Source organism: Microchirus variegatus, assembly GCF_963457635.1.
Source record: "Microchirus variegatus genome assembly, chromosome: 2".
In the NCBI taxonomy this organism is placed as follows: domain Eukaryota; kingdom Metazoa; phylum Chordata; class Actinopteri; order Pleuronectiformes; family Soleidae; genus Microchirus; species Microchirus variegatus.
In genome coordinates, this window is record NC_139803.1 from 23,200,907 (window position 1) to 23,228,832 (window position 27,926).

The 27,926-nt window shown below is 42.3% G+C and overlaps 1 protein-coding gene across 1 annotated transcript in view; it reads right to left on the reverse strand.

Moving 5' to 3' along the window:
- The window catches only part of arap2 (ArfGAP with RhoGAP domain, ankyrin repeat and PH domain 2), a gene marked incomplete at both ends in the record, with an annotated part of 129,342 nt that extends 101,864 nt beyond the window's left edge, over positions 1 to 27,478 (reverse strand). The window contains 7 exons of the mRNA XM_083905708.1: positions 6,921 to 7,041; positions 17,286 to 17,355; positions 18,167 to 18,520; positions 19,873 to 19,937; positions 20,236 to 20,312; positions 24,878 to 24,957; positions 26,661 to 27,478. Coding sequence (XP_083761834.1) covers positions 6,921 to 7,041; positions 17,286 to 17,355; positions 18,167 to 18,520; positions 19,873 to 19,937; positions 20,236 to 20,312; positions 24,878 to 24,957; positions 26,661 to 27,478 — 1,585 coding nt within the window. The remainder of the gene's footprint in view (positions 1 to 6,920; positions 7,042 to 17,285; positions 17,356 to 18,166; positions 18,521 to 19,872; positions 19,938 to 20,235; positions 20,313 to 24,877; positions 24,958 to 26,660) is intronic.
- Between the last annotated feature and the right edge of the window lie 448 nt (positions 27,479 to 27,926).

The window sequence follows — 27,926 nt, forward strand, 5'->3', positions numbered from 1 at the left end:
TATAGGCTTCCGGTTGAAAAACTAAATCCCATTATGAAGCTTGAAGACTCCTAGCCGTCAACCACACTGGTGTCCACTCATAATGTGTCATACACATATGACACATTACACATATATACATTTGCCTCTAAATGTTAACAAAATTTACAATATCAACACCATGTCTGTTTGGAGAAGACCTGTAACTCACTATTGAGACCGTTATCTCCTCAGGAAAATGTTCATTGATGGTAATAATCAAATGAGGCTGCTTAATAGTCAAATGCTTGTTTCAAGAGAGGATAGACACAGAAATAGTAGAACTATAAAAAAAAAAGAAAAAAAAAGAAAATCTGATGGCAGGAACACAACTCCAAACTTGCTAATGCTGCTTAATGTTTTCTAATTATCAGGCTTTTGGTCGGTGAAAATAGACCACTGTTTGCGAACATGTGAAAAATGGCAGTTGAAATATGTTCTGCAGTTTGTACAACTCTACTCCCACTCTGTATCCTCCTGACTTAATATTTTGTCAGCATTTTCTCTCTTGGCCTGTTCCCAACCATTTTATTTTCTTCCTTTACAGCTTTTCTCCACTTTAACTCCGTTTCCTGTCATCTCAGACAAAATCCGAGATGTGTTACAAGCAGGTTTGTGGAAAGGGCAACGGGCGGAATACAAATCATCAACACTTCTTTTCACAATTAATTCCAACTTCTTTCTCGCGGCGTGTTTACCCGCATCCCCTCACAAACACCTCTCTCCACGTCCCGACTGTTTTCCATCACTCTCTTCCTGCCAAACTCTCCTTGCCTCTTGCTTTCTTCTCCCCAACATCTTGCCACTCCCCATCCCTCCTTCTCTTTTCTTCTCCCCTTGCCCACCTTCCGCCTTCCTTCCATCTCTCCTCGCTCAAGCTGACAGGACCTGAGGGAAGAGGCCACCTGCAGACCAAGTGGAGAATCAGCCGTCAGCCGTGTGCACACACTCTCTCCGGTGGCCTTCAATTATTCACTCACTTCTCCCTCCTCTGCTCCATCCTCACTCTGCCCTTTTCATCTCTCCCTGCTGTCTCTGTCGTTACCTCTCAGTTGTTTTTTTCGCACCGAGCGCGCTCGTCTCGCTCTATCATTCCTGTTCTTCCCATCGCTTTTTAATCCCCGCGTTGCTCCGATCCCATCTTCCTTTAACCTTCCCGGATGCCCCCTGGTGCTCTCCAACACTCTTCTGACCATCACTCCATCACCCCCCCCCCCCACCCCACCCCCTCATACACACACACCCACCCCTAGAGCATCAGCCCTGCAGCTCCTTAAATGCACTTCACTATCCTACTCACTTCCCTTTCCCTCCGTCTTTTTCGTGCGTTTCCCCAAAGATTGATGACTCTCCAGCACAAGGCAAGTGGGCCTGTTTAAAGTTGCATGAGGTGATGAGGCCAAGTTTTCTCCTCCTTCTTCTATCTTCCCCCTTTCCCAGCCCCCTTTTTTTTTTCCTCAGCCACCCACTGATCCCAGGCGAGATCAGAGGCCACCTTTGAATCTCACCCCCCCCCCCCCCCCCCAAAGCTCTTGTAAAGACGGCCGAGTGTGACGTATGATGATCTAGCAGCGGACAGGGTGATGAACGACACTGCTGAAGATTCACAACTCATAAATGGGAAAGGAGAAAGAAAAAAAAGGTGTCAAGTCATCAATATGATGATGTGTTAAATCGTCGGAGAGAGCGAGACTAGCTGGTGTCGAGTGTGGTGAGACAGCCGTTGGTTGTTCAGCTACATTTAATCAACGATGGTGATGCACAGTCCTATTAAAAGAACATATGATGAAATATTTCAGCTGGGTAAAGAATATTATTAAATACATTCATTTAATAATGCTAACAAACCCCCCATTTCCAAAGACGCGACCAATAATATACTCCCTGAGGGCTCGGTGTTCATGCACATTCAGAACATTTTCACAATACCGTGTACTATGAATTGTGAAAGACCTAAATTCTTGGCAATGCTGTCCTGAGAAACATTGCATTTCAACTCCCACAAAGATTGGCACAACGTAGCGAGCCCAAACCCATCCTTGCTTACATAATCTAAGCCTTCAGTGAACCTAGAAATGATGGAACCTTCCAGAACAGTGAAGTGTCCAAACAAGTTCATTCTTACAAGCTGTCCCAACTTTTTGAGTGCGTGTTGCAAGATTCACGTTAATGTATAAATTCTCAAAATACATTCATTTGTTCATCGTCTACCGCTGTATCGGGTCACAGGGCTGTTGTGGTGCCAATCCCAGCTGACATAGAGCGAAAAGGTGGGGTGAGTGTGTGACATTCAGTCACACACTCACACCTTGGTTTCGAGCCCCAGTTGGAACAAAGGCCTTTCTGCATGGAGTTTGCATGTTCACCCCGTGTGCGTTGGTTTTCTCCGGGTTCTCTGGCTTCCTCCCACAGTCCAAAAACATGCAATATGGGGATTCGGTTAATTGGACATCGCCTATCACCCAATGTCAGCACCCCCCATGACCCTACCGTAGAGGATAAAGTGGTAGATAATGGATGAATGTTTTTGGAGATATGGGAGGAAACCGTGGTAGACTCTACAAAGAAAGACCCAGACCGGGAAGCAAACCAGCAACCTTCATGCTGTGAGGTTGCTGGTTTTCTTGTCAAAATATAATTTGATCAAAATTGGATTTGTCCCAACTTATCCATAAATGTGTTGTATATAAGAACACCTGCAGACATCACCTGTTTATTCATGCAGTTATTCTTTCAGCCAGTCATGTTGCAGCAGAGGACATACTGAATACAAATTAGTGCCGATACAAGACAGATGCATCGATTTACACCCAAGATCAGAATGGGGGAAAATGTGATCTCAGCCACTTTTGTATCAAATGGACAGTTGTGAAAGGGATTATCGCTAGAAAAGTGTATATGTTAATTACAATGTTTTTCAGCATTTACTCTGAATTGGGCACATTTTATTTAATTAAAAAAAAAAAAGTAGTAAATGGCAGTTCTGTGTGTTTCAGTTACTCCAGTTTGAGTTTCTAATTTGGCTGCAACAGAGGAAATAAGTTGATGAAAAGTGATGACTATTCCTGACGCTTCATTAACAGGGTCAAAGCCCGGGCAAACAGAAAATAAATTGCATCTGTTAAGAATGATGAGCTCAAACGACTGAAAAACTTGTTAAAAGAGAGAAAAATAATTATGCAAGAGAAATGATAGTGAGAAGAATCGACTTGCTACACTCGTTTTGACTCGCGGCTATACAGTGAGGAGTCTACAGACACCCAACTGTACAAACATCAAGGTAAACAGACAGAGAAAGTCTTGCAGTTCAGGTAGAGTTGAAATGTATTCTGTATACATTTTTGTTTGACCAGACTTTGCAAGGTGCACAGTCTTCTTAATAATGTGTGCGTTCGCAGGGTCAAACAAAGTCCTGCATTCAGGGAGGCTGGAAGCAGAGAAACGTGTGCTGAGATTTAGTCTCGATCAATGAAGTATGGGCTGCAGCTCCCTGTTGGGCCATAAAAGTACTGCAGGAGGGCCACGAGAGGTCACGGCAATAAATAAATCCAAAGGCGTTTAATTTTCAGCGTTGTAAATGAGTGCAAAATATCTCTTATTCGTTTAAAGGATAGCTTTGCATAGAGTGGCGGCTTTGTTTTGTATCCTAGGCCTGATTCAAAGTAAAAGAAGTCATTAACAGAAATACTGCATCTTATAGCCTTCTGTGCATTGTTTTTATGATTTAAAGATTTGGTGGGCCGGGAAAGATATTTCACAATGGGCTGGTTTGGGAACGGCTGTTCTATATGATATTAAAAGCAGTACAGCAGTGATCTTTCAATGACTTAATATGCATTTATATGTTGTGATATTAAAGCAGCATATCACAAAGCTCCTATAATATCAGAAACTGAAAGTTATAATAATGGGTCATAAAAGGGGACATATTATGCAAAATCAACTTTTTAATCATTTAAATCCTTATATGTGGGACTCTGGAGGCCCTACCAAAGTGTCGCCAAAGTGTGAAAAAAGATGACTCACTCATATTTTTGTGGTCCTCCTCAGTCTAAGTACAGGAGATGAAATGCGCGATGTTGATGTTGAGCTTCACTTTGGCGACACTCTCCCGAACGTGAGAGTGCTGGCGAGGGCAATGTTATCCGAAAACCGGAACCCCAAAAAGTTCTATTCTTGGCTCCACAGTGCAGCACAGAGTTCTACACAAACTTCCAGCCTCAAAGGATTTAACTGTCCAGTGGATACATGTTATATATGACGGCAATGTGCCTGCTAGAGCCTGCACTTTTCCAAATGCTAACTGCTACTTATGCTACTAAACAGAGTGTTCTGAGCAGGGCTGTTTTGGCAGGGTGATTGAACTGCTGTGGTGCTTCATCCTTATGGTATTTCAAAGCATGTCACAGACATGTTCATTAGGACACCAGGGAACTAGTGTAACTTGGAGAAAGAGGGTATAATAGGAGTCCTTTAAATTATAATGTTGTCCTTGCAGTTGCATAACCTCATCAAGAGGGGGTGACAGCCCCCATGACACTCCTAGCCTCATGTTTCCAATTTTTACATTATTGCCAACATGTATGTCAGGCAAGTGATTAAAGCTTTCTATAATGCCTTTTTACATATTGCTGCAAACCTCAAATGACAAGCTTCTTCTGAATATTAACAATGATTCACAAAAGCCTTTATGACTGGCCATTTGTGGAGAAAAAAAAAATCAAACAGTGCGTAGTAGTGGTAGCTGAAGCTTTTGACCATTAATAGCCTCGCTAAAGAACAATCCAACTGCGTCTAGATTATTTTTCTGCATCCATTATTCCTTAACCATTTCAGTTCTGGCATGCAATAAATTATTCAAAGTAATGTCATAAGTCCGGTCTGATGTATTATTATCACATCTATTTTTTAAACTAAGCATTGATAAATGCACATCCAGTACAGTTTTTCATCAAGTGCAATAAGTTGATGCTCAGTACCAGCGATGGGTGGGTCAAATATCGATGATTCTATTCCTAGCTCAGCAGATGTCAATATGTCAATAACTGGCATTGAGGTCTCCATGATCTTGTCGATACAGAGCTTTGAGTTCAGTCTGTTCTCAAGGCACTCAACACAGTAATCATGCAAAATTCAATTTCTCCAATTTCGCTCATTGGCATGAATCAAAGAGTGGCCAGTATCTGACCTCCCAGATATGGACCTTGATTAGTAAAAGAGCAGCTTGATCTCAGCTGCCTAATGGACTGCCATCAAACAGGCAGGAGGTAAGGATTGGAGAGTGTCTCTTTGCTCTCTCATTAAGGCCCGACGCAGACAAAGCTTCTCGCTGAAAGACAATAAGCAGTGACGACTCCAACTCCATTTTGTCTGACAGGGGAATGAGGAGAGGAAGGAGATAATTAAAAAGGACAGTTCATGAGATCTGAGAGTTTCTTCATTTACTCGAACCTTACAGATTGACTTCATATTCCCCCGAGCACCATAAAGCATCACATTCAAAGGGAATGTACAGGGTATAAACAAATACTGTACTGTACTTTAGACTTGCTATTTCTGAAAGTGATGTACGACTTGCACAAAAAGCTCAAGTCAGGGTTCTCGTGACCGTCATAGAGACTGCAAGCTAAGATTTGACTATTAGTTATAAAAGCTATAGAGAAAGAACACCAGTTTACACAAGTACATCCATGAGTCCTAATAAATGGTAAAGCCAAATGCAAAAGATCTGACCACTGCTGACAATGTCATTGAATTTTGCTTGCGCTCAAGAGAGCAAAGCTCACCATTTACAGGTAGTGTGTAATATTTAAAATGATGTATTAGCAGAAATAAAATATAATACCTATAACAGGTATGTCCAAAGTCCAGCCCGCGGGTCATGTCAGATTTTTTTTCATAGCCCACAGCTCCAGTTTTATGATCTATTATTTATGGCCAGGGATGGACTGAGACAGAAAATCGGCCCTGGCACACGTCGCCCCCCGCTGGTAAGGAGTTACGCTCTGAGTCAAGAGTTCGCATCCCGGCCATGACAGACAGGTACGTGCATTCACCACTTACTATGTGTGAAGGAAAGGCAGGATAATGGGGGTTTTTCCCATTTGTTCATCCCTGTGTGGCTTAGATTAGTTTACATTGCCATTATCACATCTGGCCCTCTATAAAAAAAAGTTTGGACACCCCTGTTTGTATAGGCGCATCATGTTTTTGTAGCCTTAATAATACCGCCTTCCACTTGCATCAAAACTCTGAAGTTGGAACTGGGAGTGACGTCATCCCTTGAGAACTGTGTAGTTTCTGAAATCGAAATAGTTCCAACCACAAGTCTTTTATATGCACTTTGGGAAAGGGCTTTGCTTTACAGAGGCACCTTGTGCCCACATGTTTCTACAGCAGGCTTAATGGATGTACATTTCACTTACTATGCAAACAAAGAAGAGCAGCTACGCCTAATTAAATCTGATGCATAAACCTAGGAGGAAACGAGAGCAGGAGAGTGGGATATACAGTAGTTCCCAGAATGTCTCACTATTAAATGTCATTCTAACACAATGGATTTTTAACTTACAAATGCAAGAAAGATTGTTCAACTAATTTACATCCTCCAAACTGGGCGCTGTCCTTTGTATGGGAGAGCAGCAGCAAAAAATAAATGTCAGAGAGAAAACTGCATGTGGACAAAGAGAGCAAGAGAGTGAGGCAAGACTGAGAGAGACAAACAGAGAGGAAGGGGTAGACGAGGAAACAGAAGGAAGAGAGGGAGAGAAACAAGGCCAGACAGGGAATCAGATGGTCAGAGCAACCGAGGCAGACTGACAAGCAGAAAGAACAGAACAGCGAGCAGATAGATGGCTGTGAAAAACTGGAAAGAAAAAGGTGAAAATATCCACTTGTTGTACCTTCTCTTTCAGCCCGGAATACGAATGTCCGCAGGGAGGTGACCACCTCAAACTTGTTGTCACCCTGTCCTCGCAAGTGTCTGATAGCACTGGTCAGGATCATTCCTTTGGAGTACATCTCCTGCAACGGAGAGACACATAAACATAGATATAAAAGCTGCAAACACACACTCCAAATAGATATATGAAGACGAGCAAGCGCACAGACACACAGCTTCATGCATGCCGATAATGTTATTGATGCTTGTTCTTATCATCTGCCTCCGTAGAACTACAATTACCGTTTTCCAGCACACCGCTGCATCAGTGGAATGCGTGATTCTGAGTTGTCTCGCCGTCAGCTACAATCACTTTCAATTTGAAAAGCCACTGACAGGTATCCTCAAACGAGAGCCATAACCCATCAATACAGCGTCAAATTTATTTGCTGAAATAGCTTCCCCTGTTTGCTTTCAAACAATAACTTTGATAAATGGCACAGAGCTCTTGGATGAGAAGCATTTGAATCAACGAACTGCTGCAGGAACATAAGCAAACTTTTTTTCATATGAGCTGCAGACAAATCTACCAAGCAGGCACTCGTTTGCACTGATCTGATCTTTGACACTAAGGCTAAAAACAACATAAATACTAAAATGCAGATGAAGAGTAATTATCGACCAAAATAAACCCACATTTAATCAAAGAAGCCTATGAGAACAAAAACCATAATTCACCGGGGTCATCTCCGTGTTAGGAGATATAATAAAACAAATCTACATGCTGAAAACAAACCTGTGAAATGTTTAAAATGAGACACAGACGCTGTGCTGGGGATTTGGGTAAGGCACAGGAAGTGCTTGTTGGGTAAAGTGGGATTTTTCTGTGTATGTGTGTATTGTCTCATTACCCCATGTTTTCCCCCAGCAACTCTAGTGGAGGCATCCAAATAAGGAGGATGTTGCACTAGAGGCTTCATGACCCTCTTTACAGTCTCCCCTGACAATGGCAATTAAAGTAGTGGGTCATTGTCGATGTGAGAAAGAGACAGTGGGGGCAAAAAAAGAAGAGAATCAAACTTAAATATTATCACTTTTAACGAAGCTGGGAGTGAACAGAACAGTCGCTGGATCAGTATGCAATCCATGAGGTGACAAATGTAACAGAGAAATGTCTTTAAAGTGGTTGGAAAATGCAAAGAACATCTGATTATAATGCTCTCGCAGTAGAGTGACTGGGGACAGTACATTATGCTCTTGCAGTGATGTGAAAATCGCTGGGTTATAATGAAAAAAAAGGCTAGGTCGTTGCAGACATTACATTATTCATGTCCATAATGTCATTATCATTGCAAAGAATTCAAAAAACAGACGTGTCTCTTTTTTTTTTTGCTCTCTGTTGCTCTTCTGCAGGCTGGACCAGAATTTTGATCGTCTGCAGTCTTGGAGTGAACGCCGTGTGCAACACTGTACATTTGCTCGATTTTATCTCCTCGGTCATATCCTCCAATGACACAGAGTGCGAAGTAAACGGGGGGAGGGGGGAGGGGAAGGACGAACGGAGGGAAAGGAGTGAACTTTTGACTCCTCTCTCACTGTTCTTAATTAAGTCCATGACCCTGTCATCCACACGGGCCTATTTCTATAGACTATACAGCCAAAAATATAGCAGTCGGTTTGGGTGACAGAGCAGGGGTGCATGGATGGATGGATGGATGGACAAACGGGCAGTGAAAAGGTTATATTTCAAAAAAGTATGGAGAAGGCAAAGTGGATGGATGGATGGATGGATGGATGGATAGATAAAAGGTTAGAATTCAAAACCATGGAGAAGACAAAGTGAATGGAAGGGGGATGGAAAAATTTTGAATTTAAAAGACAAAGAATAGGATTAGGGGGGAAATGGAGAGCGAGGGAATAGTGAGGGAAGATACAATTGATGGGTGGACAGACGGATGGATGGCTGGATGTATGGATAAAAGAAAACTAACTATAAGTTTGTGGAGGGAGCAAGTAAAGCTACAGATAGATAGGACAGATGAATGGACGGATGGAGAAAAGATTTGAATTCAGAAAACCATGGCAAGACAAAGTGAATGGAAGGAGCATGGGAATATACAATGGATGGATGACGGACTGATGGGCAGTGAAAAGTTATGAATTCAAAAAAACCTTGGCAAATGGAAGGAGCATGGAAATATATACAGTGTACTATGCTGTCTCTGGAGCAACTGGAAGCTCCTCACTATAGCTGATCGACCTTCATGTTCAGTTTACTTCTCGAAAAAACAGATTCATCCGTTGATTATTTCCATGCATGTTTCAGACATAGCCCTGCTCCGACACACCCGATTCAAATGGTCAGCTCGTCATCGAGCTCTGCAGAAGCCTGATAATGAGCTGTTCATCTTCTGAATCAGGTGTGTCGGAGCAGGGCAACGTCTAAAACATGCAAGGGCAGTGTTCCCTGGGCACCAGGATTGGGAAACACTGGACTATCACAATAGCTGGCGATTCATTTAGTAGTCAATTGATTAATCATCGCAGTCCTACTTAAGACATTATAGAATAAGAGAAAGGATGCCTCTAAAATGCTGGTATATACCGAGTTGACACACAAAACTGTGTCCAATGGTAATTTCAGTGCCAAAGTAAACACAATGACAGGTAGGTAGCTCTGAAATGATTCATGTGTCATACATTTTTATTTGATTTTTTTTTTTTAAATGAAAGGAAATAAAATTCTCTTGTCTTTCAATCTGGAAGTAAGCAACTGCAGGTTTAGCTTTGTCTAATTTGCAGCTGAAATCTTACCTATTTTTGTATTCTGACTAGGGCTGGGTATAACACCAGATTTATACTGATTATACTGATATATATATATATATATATATATATATATATATATATATATATATATATATATATATACATATACATATATATATATATACATATATATACATATATATACATACATACATACATACATACATATATATATATATATATATATATATATATATACATATACATATATATATATATACATATATATACATATATATACATACATACATACATACATACATACATATATATATATATATATATATATATACACTGATGGCTTTACATGATCGTCTTTAGTGAGCTGCACTCTCAGATCTCCTAATGGAGTTCTCGAGTAGCGTTATTCTTACACTAGACTAAAATGCATCCATCTCCGTTGCCATTAATATCAACACTGACAAACACATGACGTCTTTATCTGATGTTATCTCAGCCCCTCCAGACTCTTTCCTTCTATATAGCACGTATATTTAAGAAGTGTACGGCATCTAAATTGCATCAAAACGTTCCATAATTAAAACTTCCCTGAACCGTATTGTAGCTGATGTATGGAGTTGCAAATTATCCTCTAAGAGAGGGAGAGATGCATGACCCTAATTTTAGTGGTGCATTAAAGTCTCAGGTGAGGACTGAAAGAAAGAGAATGGAAACCGTGAGGCGAGATACACTTGTAAAAAAAAAAAATAGGGAAAAGTATGGAGAGGGAACAAAAACATAAATCCATAATCACCGCAGACCAGGAGCAGATGAAACAAAGGAAGGGAAAGAGAGGGAGGTGGGAGGAGGGGGTGTGGGGGTGTGGGAAAGAGAGACATTATGAAGAAATGAAGATACCTACAAGGGTCACCGAGGGGTCCTTCTCATATTAAAGCAGGATGTTAACAGTGGCAAGAAGTGGCTCAACCTAATTACCGACAGCCAGCCTTGTGCATTCCTCTCCCCAGGAGCGTCACACTAATATCTCCCTGCCTTCTCTATCTAAATTTAGATAGAAGTTAAAGAGAAGGTGAGGAAAGGAGAAACTGTGTGTGTGTGTGTGTGTGTGAAGCGTTGTCGCCGCATTGTATATAATTATAACCCAGCTATGAGTTAACAGTAATTAATTGTTTTACTTCTAGTTTGGGGTCACGAAAGAGAGAGTTGTTTAACTGTGAGACGTGCATCTGTAAATACCGCGTCGACGGAGAGATGATGAAAAAGAAGCGGTCAGCGATAAGTCGACTGATTCAAATACAGCACCCACACACACACACTCTATGTTTATAGACCAATCTCAAGAGGATGGACTGCCAAGGAAGCAATGAAGCCTAACCATCTTCTCTTTCTCCAATAACAGACACACCTGACTCACCTCCCCCTGCCAAAGATCTCCTCCACACTCATTTCCTCTCACTCCTCCTACCTTCACCTCCCTCCCACTGTCAGTTCTTCTCACACCCACGTTTCGCTCACTCTTGCTGCTCCCGTATCACAATACCTCCCATTTTTAACCTCCAAACATTTGTCAAACCGTGTCATTCTGCCGGGGTGGCGCCTCGGTTTTTTTGTTTTTTTTTGTTGTTTCTTTCTTTCGCCTGTATACTGCATGAATAACGACTGTCTCCTTTCTTTTTCGAAAAACAAACCAGTAAACTTCAGGAAACAATTAAAGCGTACAGTGATGGAGGCGCTGTGTGGAGAGAAAAAAAAAAGCAGGGGGAGGAGGTTGACAAGGTTGGAGACTATTACCACCAGCATGGAGTTGAGGCTCGCGTCTCCAAAGCATCAGTGGAGGGATGGGGACACCAGCTGGTGGTAGCGGAAAACTGCACCTTAAAGTCTTAGAAAATGCTTGTGGGCAATAAAAATGCAGCCTTACTCAGTGTTTCACTGAGTGGCGATGCCTTCAGGATTTTGCAGATAATACACTCGGAGGCAAAGCTAAGCCTCAGACTTCTCAAAATAAGCTACAACTCTCAAGGCAATGCAGGCAAGTCCAGCAAGTCAACTGCAAATCTTACCTATTTTTGTATTCTGACTAGGGCTGGGTATAACACCAAATTTATACTGATATTTATATACATATACACCGTGATGGCTTTACATGCTCGTCTTTAGTGAGCTGCACTCTCAGATCTCCTAATGGAGTTCTCGGGTAGCGTTATTTTTACACTAGACTAAAATGCATCCGTCTCCGTTGCCATTAATATCAACACTGACAAACACATGACGTCTTTATATGATGTTATCTCAGCCCCTCCAGACTCTTTCCTTTTCTCATTCCCTATCCCTTGTGTGTGTGCCATACAGCTAAAATATGATTTTTAGTCTCTGCAATTCAAGGGACCAATCTGACCGAATGTGTCTGATGGTGGGAGGAAATCAAACCCAGCATCTTCTTTGCTGTGGTCAGCTTTTGTAATTTCCACACCTTTCTAAAATATTGATGACCACACAGTTTAGCCATTCACCCAGTATACATATGCAAATATTCTATCTCACATCTATAGTATCCTTTCCCATGCCCCAAAACTCACAATTTTTTTGCAACCACATCAATCTTTGGGGAAAATGTACATATTTGAAAGGTTCGGTGAAAAAGCTTGGTGCAAACAGTTGCAAAAAAGTCCTAGTAGGTCATCTGCTGTCAGGTTTAACGTACACGAACAAAACTTGGTACACACCTTCATTAGGTTGTGCCGTAAATAAAAGTCGATGACAAGTGTCCTGTAAATCCTACAGGAAGGCCGCCATTTTGGATTGAACGTGAAAAACGAAGGCGTTTTTGGCAAATTTGCACCAACGCCACAAAATCTATCTAGTTCTTGATAAAGCCGCAGTAAAAGTCTGTAAAACCATACATGAAAAGTTGTTTACTTCGCCAAGATGTTTGATCTAAAACTCGTCACCCAACAGCTCAGTGGGACTGTTCCAATCGTCTTGGTCAAACTGTTTCACTGTTGGAAAGATGCAGAAAACGTTTTTCTGTGGACTCTGCGATTCTAATTGCCTACTTCACATTTGAGCTTCACACACCAATATAATCCTTTGTTTCCATAAAAAATATTGAATCGTCGTGGAGCTTTAAGGAAGAAAATAATTAATTTCTTTGTTTCGATTTTTTTTTTTTGGAATCCCTCAAGCAATTTTTCGAATTACACTGATTCTTATTCTCGGATATTAAAATGTGAGCAGGTGAAACATAAAATCCATGCATCAAAAAAAATATACGTACATATTGAAGGCTAGGGATTTCTACTAAATATGTATCACATACTGTATGCAGGGCAGAGGTCTGGTGATCAAAACGGGAAGGAAAAAAAAAAACAATTGAGAAAAAGAAACAGTGAGTGTGTTACTGAAAACAGTGGTATCTTGGGAAGACACAGAGGGGAGTAAGCAGAGGAGCTTTCAGGCTTGGCGAGAGAGAGCTTTGCAGTGCCAGATAGACAGACAATCAGCCAGACTGACACTCTCAGACTGATCCCCAATCCTAAAACCTCATCTCCCCTTTGGCCTCCTCTCCAGCCTCACCTCCCTCCCCCATCCTCTCATCCCTTCATCCCTCGCAGCCATCCTCCTCACTTCCTCCCCTCAATACCCTGAAGCCAGGATTTGGACTATTTTTTTTTTACACACACACACACACTCACACACACACACACTCACACACACACACACACACACACACACACGACACCACAGCAGGGTCCTGAAGACTACGCCGCTCTCCAAAGTCGATCCCAGTCGTTGACGAAATCGGGCGAAAGGGTGCGATTGATGAGAAGGATTGGACATCACACTGTCGAGGGAGAAGTGAGACTGAGGATTTTGCCTCTCTCCCACGCCGTCTCCGATGACGACATCGCCACAGACAAGAACCTTCAAGCTGCGACTGCGATCAAGTGCGATTAGTTCAGTCTGGCGCCGACGGATCCCACGGGATTTAAAATTTAAGTAAGTTGTGTTGGTGAAAGTTTAAAGAAAAAGTCCAAGAATGGGTCAATTCATATATGTGGCCTCAGGTGGTCAACAAGTTCAAGAGGAGCATGTTACCACTAGGTGGCGAGGTTTCATCAGCCTGTTTTTTTTATTCACTTTATAGGAGATCCAAAAATCTACAAATACCGCATTAAAAAGTTTTAGGCTTGTGGAAGGTGGAAAAGTTAGCATTTCTATTAAAAAGTAAGTACGGATAAATGCAGTGGAAACAGATTCAGCAATGAAGGACTTAAGAAATCAAACTGTCCAGCTTCTGCATTTCACCACACTGGCAAAACTGCAGAATGGCGAAAAACGGGGGACCCGGCAGATAAGAGGAGGTTTAGGTGGACTCATGAGAAAATCTCAGCATTCTTCAACTTAGCACAAGAAGCAAATGTAACAATAATTTTGAAGCAGCAACAAAACGCAACTGACATTTTCTATTTGCATCAAGTCCAGGTCACTTTAGTGGTGACCAGGACCTTTTAAGTCCCAATATTAACAGCAGTGGACATAAAAAGTCAATTTTCTTTTATAGAATATTTAAAAATGATGATGCATATTATATCCTATTTCTCCTAAGTTAGGGTTATGCATATCTTGTAATGAAACCCTAGCTATTGTCATCGAGAAGGGTAGGTAAAAACAGATAACCGCAAAGCTAGTTTGAGTCATTTTAAGTGCAACAGCATATTCACATGTGCACGCTGAGTATCTGCTGATTAATGCATTCATTTATTACAGTTCCAGAACTCTCCACTGGAATCATGTCGAGGTCAGTAAAACTCTTCCGAAATCAGTTGAGAAGATTTTGGTTGTGTTGCTGTGTCAACACAAAAAAGGCCTTGTGGCACAGCAATATTTGCGACCACACACACACACAAAAGCAAGCCCCCAATTCATATTTCAATTTCCAACGTAAAGCAGACAGTGCTGACAGATTTTCCTGCAATCTTCCTCTACTCGTGCACTCACCCTGTGGAGGTGGCACAGGCCGGCACACGAGGGGGGTTACGGGGTGTCAGATGGACACATAAAACACAGATGACAGAGAGATTGTACTCGACCTCTCCGCTCACCCGAAACATGATGTAGCCCCCGTGCTTTCTTGGAGAGGAGTCACATTGGCAGGATGACTTTAAAAAGTTGTCTAAACAACAACCCCTGTTCCCTCACAAACACAAACACACACAAAAGGCAAACTTTCATCTTTCCCCCCAAAAAAAAAAAAGTGTCATGCCTACGCAAACAGTGACACCGACGACAACAAAGTGCTGACTCGGTGGCCTCCCCCGCCGATTTGTGCTCCGCTGGCAACTGAGCGTGTCCTGATAAATAAAGCGACAAATGCAATGGACAGAGAAAGTGAGGGGAAAGGGAGAGAGAGAAAGACAGAGCGAGAGAGCATGGAGAGCTATAATTAGTAAGTGATTAACGAGCAGGCATTAGACAGGTCCCACGTCATTGATTGTGATGTTGCGCGCTGCTGCTGCTGCTGCAGCGACAACAAGCTGTGGCCCTGAGAGGGGACACACAGGTCGCCACTCACACACAAACACACAGCAGTGTTGTGTGTTCATGACACTTTACGTCAAACAAGTTGTAGTTGCTACGGATTTAAGTTTTCACTTTTTATCCACAAATCAGATTTTTGGGGGGTTAAGGGTTCAAATTCAAACTTTAAAGGTCCCATATTATATCCTATTTCTCCAAGTTAAACTAGTTCCCTGGTGTCCTAATGAACATGTCTGTGAAATGCTTTGGTCAAAATACAATAAGGATGAAGCACCACAACAGTTCAATCACCCTGCCAAAACAGCTCTGTTCAGAACGCTCTGTTTAGTAGTATCTCTTTAGGTCCACCTTAAAAAAAAGTAAAACAAAACTTAAGGGACAGGAAATGACATCAGCCACAGAGGCTACTGGGAGCTAACAGCAGTTAGCATTTGGAACAGTTATCATTTGCTGGCTCTAGCAGGCACATTGCCGTCGTATATAACATGTATCCACTGGACAGATAAATCCTGGATTTATGAGGCTGGAAGTTTGTGTAGGACTCTGTGCTGCACTGTGGAGCCAAGAATAGAACTTTTTGCGGACATTCAGTTTTTCGAGTACCGTTGCCTTCGCCAGCACTCTCACGTTTTTTTAACGGACAAACGGAGCTCCGTGAGACAACAATTCCAGGAATTTAGCGCATTCTGACGTCCCAATGAGTGCGGAAGTCAACATCGTTGTTTTATCTCCTGTACTTAGACTGAGGAGGACCACAAAAACATATTTTTTCACACTTTGGCAACTGGTAGGGCCTCCAGAGTCCCACATATAAGGATTTAAATGATTAAAAAGTTGATTTTGCATAATTTGGGACCTTTAAGAAATTAAAAACTGTGCAGCCTGGAAGTGCAACATACAGTCTGAAGAGTGTAAATTGACCCAGGATCCCCTTTGAATGTCCTTTTGGCCCATAAGAATAATAGGACAGTGATGTTATGTTGTTTTGCTATGAAAACCGAGGACCCAAGCAAAAAAAAAAAAAAGTCCCCACTTCCCATCGAGACACCAAAGCACCAGAAAAAGAGGCATGTAGAAGCATTTCTGGTTCTAACATCGTAGGATGGTGAAGTAACTAACAAATCTGCAGTCACCTGTCAGCCGCTCTAGTTTTCAACCTTGCGCAGCTACGAGTATGAACAATATAATCAATCATTTCAGTTTTTGTGTGTATGGTAGTTTGTTTTTTGTTGTAAATGTACTATTTATGTAGCTTTTCCAGTAAAAAGCTGATTCTGATACACTTTTTTCAGTGAGAATTCAAATAGTAGATTTGTTTTTATTGGCCTACTTGCTCAAGAATGTGATCTTCATTCTAATCCAGTTTGTAAATACTGGTGTATTTCTAGGTGTAATGGGGAAAAAAAGAAAGAAAAAGCAGTCGTGTCTGGGCTGCACAGTCTGAACTGCCATCTTGCTGAGAGCCTCCTTCTGCTTTTTCCAACCCCCGTGTGCTCTCACACTATGCCTTCTCTTTCTCCCTCCAGACTCCTCTTCCCTCTGAAGATAAGACGGGAGACATTCGGGGAAATTTCAAGCTCGACTCTCAGACAGAAGGAGCACGAAGTGAAGAGAATTTGCGGGGAGGAAGAAATGCTGAGCGAGGCGAATGAAGAGCAAAGTCTTGTCCCTTTCCTTTTTTTTCTTACACCTTCTGCCTGTCTCTGAGAACTGGTCAGGTGCCAACACCGATGTACTTATTGTATGGCTGAGCGGGTACAAAGAGTGCGTTGAACAACACGGCGCTCTGTCCTTGCTTCCGTTTTTTTTTTTTTTTTTTGCCTGCCAAGCTAATCACGATAATGATGACAATGAGAAGGAGGACGACGAGAAACAAGAACACTTAGGGACTTGGCTCAGCTGCCTGTTCTATAGATTTCTATAATGGGAGGGGATGGAATTGACTTCACTGAGCGTGCATGTGGTGGATGCCAGTGTGTGAGGCTGTGCATGCAAATGGTTTGAGGTTATTTCCATCGCTGGCTCGCACATTCGCATGTGTTTTTCTCACACCTACCTTGTCGCTGTTGTAGTAGGCCAGACTCTCGCCATCGAAGCGCACCCACCTCCTTTGGAAGACACAGTTTCTGCGGGGAAAAGTTGAGACAAAAATGTGTTTCATCGACTCCAGAAATGAACCCATTTGTCTCGTCAGCCTGTCAATCAACCGAGGACACTAAGCCACTGTGGTGTAAAAAGATTATCTCCAAAAACATCAACACAGTACAGCCAGTGACTAACTCTGCTCTAAACTGGTACAGACACTGATTCAATCATGTCAAGAGTTGTATCAACAGCTGCCAATGAACATAATCAAAACAAATAGTTATTTTCAGTGTTGAATATTCAACGGCGTCAACGCACTTTGCTAAACCTACGCAAATCAGGCGGGGAAGGAGGATTAAAAAGAGAGGTCAATGATAGATGGCTCTGGCATTGAGGGGCATGCAGCACCAAGAGACTGTGGGTAGAAAATTTAAGTGCATCTAATTGATACAAATGTACCTCCAATTTTCTTTGCCTGCTCTTTCAATAGCGCTCTGCATTATGAAAAGATCTCCTCCAGGCGACTGTATCTAATTCTATTTAAATAATCATCACAGATAGAAAACGACGTGAGACACAGAGAAAAAGGTCCGCACAGACAGAGACGAGAAGCCGCGCGGCATATTTTTACGACAGCCGAGGTGAAAAGTTGAACAATAAAAATAATAGGAAACATGCACGGCTCTTAACAGGCAATATTTATTTATGGCTACTAACACCTGTGCAGTCAGGAGCCACAGTAAAGCTGGCAATCATAAGGATTTCATGCAGATCTGCGCATCATTACATCAGATAACGAAGGAATGTCTATAATCGGAGCTGAAGCTCCATCTAAGCTGCACTTTAACTTACCCTTGAGGCGACAGTTTGTCCAGCCAGCCCACTTTGAGCACCTGGTGTTCGGGGGCTCCATAAAAGCATGCATAAGGAGAGATGTCAGGCAAGGCGTTCATGCTGACACCCCCCAGAGCGTCTGCAGGCTCCGAATAGAGGTCACACTCCACCATCATCAAGGATCCATCTTTGGGGCAAGAGGCAGTCGCACCGATAGCTGGATTTTCAGCGGCCACGGCAAAACCTTGGTCCAGAGTGGCTTGTGGCAAAATGCTGGTGCACTCATCCACTGTTGAATACTCATCTTCGCAGGCTTTCAGGATGACTGGAGCCGATGGAGAATCATTTTCCTTTAGCGCCTTCTGCTTTTTTCTGGATGAGACAACATAATGCGTTTGGTGACAGGGATTTCGTTTAGGTTTCCAACAGCATTATTACTAGCTATGGTTGAGTGTAATCACAGGCCTTAAAGCTCACTTCTTTGTTACTGCACTGAGAAATAAAATAATCAGATATATATAGATATACCAAAACACCAAAACATGGTACCAATGCTCCAAAAAGCAGATTTAAAAACTTGCATAATTCTGCTGTGTAACAAAAACAGCAGAATTGAAGTACAAACACCAGAAAGTCTGAGCCTAAAAAAAAACAGTTCCACATTTTGCAGTAAACAAGTTTCCTATTCCTGCCACAAGGTAGCTGAATATCTTAATACCATAGAGAGCAGCTGGGAGGCTCCTTCTCTAAGCCAACACATATCACCTCTTCTTATAAACAAGACGTCAGTGTCCAGATCAAAACAGCTTCATGTTAATAATTATGCTTTAGAGATTTTACTTCGCTTTAGTTTTGAATTTTAAGCAAGCTGCTTCTGCATTCCACCCCTCTGTATGCTATGCTAATCATTGCCTAGCTCCATAAACCGCATTAAAACATGACTGCGGTATTGACGTTCCCTCCAGACTTTTAAAACGACCAAACTATTTCTTAGCAAGAACTAGTACGGCACTCCTGGGACAGGATATGTATAATGATTCCTGTCAAACCGCTACTACTCTTACCGTAAAGATTGCACATGCAGACAGAGCTCTGTTGTGCTGTGCAACACGCCTTCTTCATAAGATATGATCACACATTTTGAGTGTGAATACCGACCAATATTATAAAAAATAACAAAAATTAACGTGTGTTGGCTGATGAAATAAAGTCAGATGAAGGAGCTCCAATGCTGCTTTCACACCTATGCGATGGAGGTGTCAACTAAGAGACGCTAAGGTGCTAACGCTCAAACAAATTAGCACATACTCCGCCGTAATTGACTTTTGCTGCACTTGGTTCATGCAGCATGAAGTAGAAGTTGAGCTAAACAACTTTAATGGTGCCATATGTAAGAATGTGGCAAAAATGCAAATATTTTGGCTGTACTGTTGTTGTTGGTGAGTTCAGTTTGTTATATGAACATTATTGCTGAGTCTCTGTGACATATTAGGAGGATTTTATGGCCAGTTGCTTTAGATTTATTACATAATGCACCTTTAAGCAGATGCGTTTATGCATATAAAGGTCCAGTAACTTGCAACTTCTGATGTTCTACTTGCTGTAGATGCATGTGCACTTTCAACATGAAGCAAGAAAGAAAAGTAGTGGAGACATTTCGGGTTCTCAATATTTGAATTTCTATTTATAAACCTCAACAGCAGTATTACATCAGAACACCATACCTCTGTTTCTTCTGCTTTATCTTGTCTTTGAAACCAAGTTGTAACCCTTCCTTGGCTCCTTGGTCCTACAGAGCACAGAGGAGATTAGCATCAGATGAATCCGTCTTTCAGTCAGACTCTGTTATCACGCTGCTGCACTAAGCTATGTTAACTTTAGTGGTTAGGGTGACATTTCTATTAACCCCAAGGGGCAAACTTTAAGCAAGAACATTTTTTCCACTCTTTTAATGTGATCATGGTGACAATATTAACACAGAGAGGGAAGTCTGGTGTGTGATCTGTGGCTGAAGATCTCAGCAGTGTCTTTTCCTCTTTGGTAAGCTGCTATTCACCATCCACTAGTGGGAATATATAGTCTCTTACCGGCGCTCTTTCAGGGTTGTTGTACAGGAACGTTTCTCCGTAGGGAGCAATAGGCATCAAGGTCTTTTGTGGTGAAGCTAAAAGGGACACAGGGACACAACACAACAGTGGTTTTGTCATGTAGTGAAACGTGCAGAACACAGTGTAAACGCCTAGGAAGGTAGGGATTTTAACAGCTTTGTGCCAGTAGGATTTTAAATCACTTGTTCGATATAATTGTGCCCTTTGATTAAACTAAAATCACTGATCCAAAAAAAATTGCCAACCACTGATCCATGCAAGCATTAAAATTTTGTTTTAAAATGCACATTTCTCTGCCTCAACACCTTTCCTCGCCAAAAGTAAAGTATGATCCTTCTCTCTGCCAGTATCTGCCACGGCCATTTCTGTATTGGCTCCTGCAGTGTGCATGATCAGTGGAAGACATGGAAGGGGCAAAGAAAGACTGCGGCCAGACGCTATTAGTCTGGAGACCCGAGGCCACCCTGCGTAGGATGCTTCCTGTCTCTGTGAAAAATGACACCACCTTCTCCTGAGGACTGAGAGGGTCAGAAGACAACACCACAGGGCTAGACACACACACACACGCAGAGACACACACCAGTGGAGGAACAGACAGGCACAAAGACTTTGGTGTACAAAGATCGAAACACTCTCAGACACATAACGTTGCCTTGAGAGAAACGCGGGCATAGAAGGATGGATGTTCAAATAAGCGGAGTCTCAGATTTATGCCCTTACAGACGTGAATGGACTACTTTTTAAAGCTTTACAGACACCTACTACCAAAACAATACAGGCCATTACAGAGTGTCACAAAGGCCATGTCCTGAGCTTGGTACACTTTATGAAGGGGTCTGTTTATTTGATGATAAAATCCGCAGAAACACAGCGGCCCTCTCTATGGACAGGCTCAGTGGGCAGATGGCAACCATCGATCATCATCTATTAGCCGACCTTCAGGCCACTCGTGATTCTCTCCCAAGGCCAGTGGACCAGGCTGCACTCAATTCCTGTCTGATTCCCTCTATCCTTCCCTCACCGGTTCCGTCTTTGCGTCCCGCCTTTTGTTTCTCCCTCAGTCGACTGTGGTGCCAGTTTTTTTTTATTTTCTGCTCCCCACTCTGACTCGCTCGCTAGTCGCAATCTGAGAAGCGACCTAGATGCAGCCGCCGGCTTGAAGTTAGTGAGGAGATTGATTGAGGAGAGATCAAGGTGACAGATTTGTTTCTGACACCTTCCTGTTTTTGAATCATTTTGATAGTATCACTTATCTGCGTAAAGCACGGCGGACACAAAAACCGCTGCTAGTGCTGTCATTTCAGACACTGATTCACCAAATAGACCTATGAATAGTCAGGGTTCTTATGTGCATAAGAGATGATGGTTGTAATATGGAGGTAGGTCGCTTTTTAATCCTCTAATGAAACATTTTTATTCATCCTCTACGAAGATGTGATACAACTGAAACCCCCGAAAAGGTTGTTCGCACATTTAAAGGTGCTAAATGTAACATACTGTAAATACAACAGCAACCCTTAGCATTTGAAACAGGGTCCTCAATCCAAATTGAGTTAGGTTGCCAAGGTTTCACAAACACTCAACTGTACTTTTTAAGTGTTAAACAGAGGTAATCAACCGTAACAGTTAATCAAGCTAATAGATGCCATGATTGGCATTGGCCAATTATAATCTGTCGTTGGCCAGTAATACATTTGTTTTGTTCTTGACACATGTCAAAGTCACTAAACTTTCATTTTCATTTAAAGTTTTTTTTCTATATTTAGTTTAGACTCAAGCTTTTATAGGAAATGTGTATCTAAATTGTAGAGTGTTGTTCAGCTAAATCAGCTAAATATATGGGCCAAAAAGTCACCATCAATTATTGGCAATGGTCAATAGTCGGCCTTTAGTACTTTTACACAGCATTACACTGTGTTAATGGATGTACACATACTTAAATGTCCCACCATCAGATGTATTTATATAAACACAAATGTTATTTACTTAATTTTTTGTGCTGGGCACTAGGTTAACGCACATTAACGCACAACGCTTTTCCATGACGCCTGACCGGAAAAAGGCGCGCGTGACGTCATGTTTTACATGCCGCGACACTGGAGTCCAGGCACGTTTGTCAGTTAGCTCCGTTAACTGCATTAGCTCCTTTAGCGTCGGTTAGCATGTCTGTTTATTAAACGTACCTGTGTACTGCGTATGTGTGGAGTCGCGTTAACATGACGTCACACACGTCTTTTTCCGTTCAGTCGTCATGGAAACGCGCCACGTGTTAAAGTTGACGCCGTTAAGGCGCCCAGCACTATTAATTTTACTGAAAATGTGTCGACTCCAAGTAGCAGCACATTTCACATGGAGGAGGAGACAAGGTGACAAACACAAACTGTAAAAACATTATAAAGTTAAATATCCATTGACAACGTGTGAGAGAGAGAGAGAGAGAGAGAGAGAGAGAGAGAGAGAGAGAGAGAGAGAGAGAGAGAGAGAGAGAGAGAGAGAGAGAGAGAGAGAGAGAGAGAGTGTTAGTTCCGTCTTCAACAAACTCTGCATTCAGTCGTCTATTTTAACACATCTCCACTGCAGACTTTTACTTCTCCTGTGGTTGAAAATTGTTTGTGACAAGTATTGTGAGGCTTTTTGTGTTTGGTAACTTTCAGCGTTTTTTGACAAATAGCTGCAGCTCGCTGTGGGTGCCGAGTTATTGGGTGGGTGGCACAACAGGCCAAAACAGTACATTTAAATATACTGGATGCACCATTGCACATAATATAGCCCCTGCAATTTATAGATTTTTTTCCCCAAAAAATCTAGCATGGCTGCATACAAATACTCATCCCCAAATCTGCTTTCTGGTTTGTCCCAATTAGCAAAATTATGCATGCTAATAAGCCAAATAATATTCAGAGTAAACAAATATCTGTGTATAGCATTGTGCTCGTCAGGGTGTTGGCATGCTGAGGCAAGCATTTCACTCAAAACAACACCGTGCATTAGCAGAGCCTCACAGAGCTGCTATCATGTCATAATTAATCTGAAGGTTTTGATGTTGCCTTTGTTTGTTGTTGTTTTTTTTTCATGAAACAAGCTAATCAGAAAAAGATGAGTGCTAGGTGATGTCTTCCAAACATACTAATGACTGAATATCTTCCCAGTTTGCTGAGCTGGAGAAGCAACAGAGGGAAGAAAGTGAAACTTATTCACGAGAACATGTGATGGTGTTAATTAAAATTCTGCCAGCCTCCGGTAGCAAGTTTTTAATGGAATACAGCAAGCACTCTGTGAGATTACACTGTTACATTACAACTTCTGGATCTCATCTCAGAATACACTCTTCAAATGCACTTGGGTAAAATGAAAAGTGAAATAACGTCTTGCTAGACCTTGCTTGCAAAAGAAGATTCGAGATTCTAGTCAAGCTCCCCGTTTCCCTGCTCTGGGACTGCTTTGCCTCCCTCTCTTCCACCAGCTCTCTTTCCCATCCATCTTCCTCTTCCTTCCTCCCAAACCACTTCACTGTCTTGACTTTTTCTTCTGGTCTCAACTCCTCGCCTTGTTACGTACAGAGAAAAAAGTTGGCAAAACAAGGCCTGCCAAGAGACTGCCGCAGTGAAGGTACACGTAACAGAGGAGGAAGAGGAAGCCGTAACGGGAAAGCATGAAGGGAGTTAAAGGAGCCTTTCAAATGCGGCGTATTCTCCATGCAATAATACGTTCTTTGTAATGGAAACGCACGTCTGCACAAATGAGAACGGCGCTGTTGCGATGCACATCCACGTCACAGCGAGATGAAAACTTATATTATGGACTGTATAAACGTCTTTGGATCTTCTGGCCTTCATTTAGATTTTTTTTGTGTGTTCATAGTCTAATTTGGTCATTCACTAAGGCTTCAGCAACTTCAGTCATCTCAGCAGCAGCAGCGTAACAACGCAAGGACAGAAAAGCAACTTCACAAAGGCTCTGGTTAAGAACACCTTTGTCTCCTTCCACGCATTTTCAAGCATTTTTCGACACTGCATGATAACTCGAATACAAAGCTGCAGGTGATGTCTCAATGGGGGTCAAACACTTTCCCTAAAACAGGGATATATTCACATAAAGATGTACCACACATTCTTTCAAATTGTCATCATTGAAAGGCAACACATGGAGAACAAATCGACCTTGGTGCAGAAAGCAGCTCACGTACAGAGTGCAACAAGTAGTGCAAAATCAAATGAGACATAAGTGTCTACTAAGCCCAGGAAATTGAGCTGAGGGAGTGTCAAAATAATTCAGACATTTGTGCTGGTTGAACTGCAGCCTGTGTGTTGTTGGCAAAGTCTAATAACTTCAAAAAAAAAAAAAAAAAAAAAACTTTGGAGAGCTATACAACAGGAGTACACACTCAGGTCCTGCTCAGGGACAAGATGTGAGAGAGCTTGTTCCCTGTGTGAAGAGCACTTGAAACAGGGGGAACATTGTTCCACACAACTCTGCCATTCAACTCCCCAAACCCAGGTACAACCCTCATCTCTTCTCCCTTCTTTCATCCGGGCAAACAACAGCACCACAGACTCCACAGACAAATGAAATATGCATGGCAGACGTGAAGATGCAGATGCAGGTGAAAGACTGCGTGTACCTTGTATGGCGTTTGCACCAGTGTGACCTTCGGAGGCAGTTTGGTGTTCAGGGCTGGTTGTTTGTGCTGGTGGTGTGCACCTGAGAAAGAGAAACCAACAGTTTAGAACCATCAGCATGTGGACGGGGCATCATGTAGGTGTTCAGCCTGTTAGAATAGAGATGTGGAACTCCAGCTGTGTGAAAAGTTAGTTTCACACTTTCATAAAACAGTGCATAATGCGAGAGGCATCTCAGAATGGAGAACTGCATATGAGGTTCGGGGATCTCCATCAGTGTAAATCGAAAACAGAGCGAGAAAGTCATGCTTTCGAAGTCATTCGTGTTATGTCAGCCTGCAAGTTAGGGCTGAATGATTAATTGCATTTGTGATAATATTGTTGCAAAACACAATTTTCTGACCACAAATGCTGCGGTTACAGCCACGTGACTTGAAAGCAAGAGCAGAGCAGTCAGCTGAAGGAGGGAAGAGGCTCCAGATCAGTTCAAAAATGAACAGTACATCGGTTGTGTGGAACCATTGCGGCTTTAAAAATAACGATACTACACAGCGACACATGCCTTGCTACTGTTGCTGAAAGGCGTGATTATCATGAGTGTGTATGAGAGAGAAAGAGAGTGTACGTGTGACCTCTTTAGGCCCTGTTCCGGCATAAACACCAACCTTGTCAGGACCAGTGGTCGTCAAAACCTGGTCCTAATGGATCAGAACCTCATTTCTGAAGATCTGGTTAATCTTAGCGCCAAGATGTGAATTGTGGTTCGGTCAAAGTTAGGGTTAAGGCATTAACTGGTTATGGTTAAGTTTAGGGATAACACTTAGTTTCAACTGCCCAAATGAATGGAAGACAATGCAGTGTCCCAAGAAGAACAGCTGTGTAAACCTGTGTGTGAGGACATGTGTCATAATGATAGCTTTGTATCAAATTGTAGGAATTACACAATCTTTATTTCTATTTCTTACAAAAAAAAAATGGCGTCAGGAGCAATAGGGCAGTGTAAGAACCTGGTAGGACACTCATTTCAAAATTGGAAAAAGAAGGCAACATTAATGGAGGCTCAAATTTCTGAATAATATAGAAGATAAGTTGAAAAAATTGCATTTTAAAGGTCAACTAAACCCCTAATTAATTTAAGGTAAATACCAAGGTATATGGGTATCTAGTGATGTTGTTTATTGATCCAGGTCCAGATCTTGGCAGAGTAAATAATTTGAATTAGGCGTTTTGTGTTAAAAATACATATCTACTCTGTCTCTCGCCAAACATCGACTATTGCAGTCGAAGTTATGTCATGAGCCAGCATGAGAGCCTTTTTTTCCCCCCTCATATCTATGCTCTTTTGTCACCGACTGTCCTCTTCTGGCCAACCCCCCGCCCATCCGTAATACAAAACCCCGGCTCCCACTCAATCAAAGTCATGGACAGTAGAGAGCATAATGAATGGATGGCATTGAGGAGAGTAGAGAGCAGATTGAGCAAGTTGTATAGATTGACTCGAGGGGAGGAAAGTCCTCAACATCGAACAACCTTTCAGTCACAAAAGTATCACCACTGCCGCCACTGGAGTCGTCTCTCATTCCAAAATGTTTTAGGGAAAGAATGCTATCACACTCAAAATGGCTGTGAAAAGACTGCTAAAGGCACACGTGTCGTGTTTTGCCTCTACATTTGACAGATGACCAATTGCATGCTGCAGTGTTATTGCTAACATATTGCTATTTGGCTTCAAAATCAAAAATTTCACATGACAGATATGAAAAAGAAAAAAGGGAACATCTTTACCTTTCCTGCAATGGTAGTATGGTCCGAATCGGGATCTCAGGAACAGGCCGGTGTCTCAGCCTGTAGGAGCGAGAAAGCCGTGGACCTGTAGAAGCCTTAAAACTGGCCTGTGTCCCATAGATGGAGTTTTCAACCATTTCACAGAGTAATCCATCCTGGTCTTCAGTCCCTGATGGCTGGGGGTTTTCAGCTGAAGGGGCCGCAGAGTCTGTGCTTGACAGTAACTGGTCCTCTGAGGAAATCTCCCAGTCTGAAGGCATCTCTGAAATAGAAAGGGACTCAGTGCTGCTGCTGCTTGACGACACAGATGGAGGGATGTAGGTATGTTGGGACACGGATGTTTGGATGTTCTGGGGATTACGTGGGGCAGGTTGAGGTGGGCGGAAGTATCTGTCCTCGTTCATTGTTCCCAGTCCTGCTCCTGGAGGCAAAGTTTGACTCCCCTCCATATCATTGTAGTTCCTCTCCTTTGAGTGAGGGTGCTGATATGAAGCTCCCCTCTTTTTGTCCTTTAGGAAGATATGCCTCGGGTGCGGTACTGGCTTCCTCCGACGCCTCCCATTCTGTACCCCTAACTCTTCTTCATCATCCTCCTCACCGCTCTGGAGCTTCACCCCTAGAGCTTCCAGACTGCGGAGAATGCGCCTTCGATGGCCTGTGGGGAGGACTCCAAGTTCCTGGAGGTGCTCATCTGTGAGATCCTTACAGTCTTCCAGAGCTTGGTACCCTCCCTGCTGGAAACAGGTGACATACTGGGACAAATGAAGGGTATACAGCCACTCTACTATCTCCTGGCCTGGTTCTGGAGGCTCCAACATGGTGTTCTGATTCCACATCTGCTGCATCTGGACAACCTTTAGAAATCTTAGTGGTGCAACCTTAAACCCAAAACACAAAGACATAAAAAAAAATAAGTGACGGTTGAAGACGAATGGTCCAATCTTAGGATGCTGCATGCACTCTCAAACAGAATTTAATCTTTCACTTGAGATCCAAGTTCATGACTCCACTCTTGTACCATAGACAAGATTATTAACCTTTGAAACTCCATTATGTCTAACAGGAATAATTTCAAATATCAGCAACGCTCTGGTGACATGTATTTTTTCTACAAGGCCAAATTGTCTAAAGTGGATATCGATTTTGTCATAAAATAAAGTTTTGCACTTGAAAATGTTGGGGATCATTTTCAGCTTAAGATCGAACAGTGATGGCATTAATCATCTCTAGCAGTGGAGCTATTATCCTTCATTAACTGAAATTGTT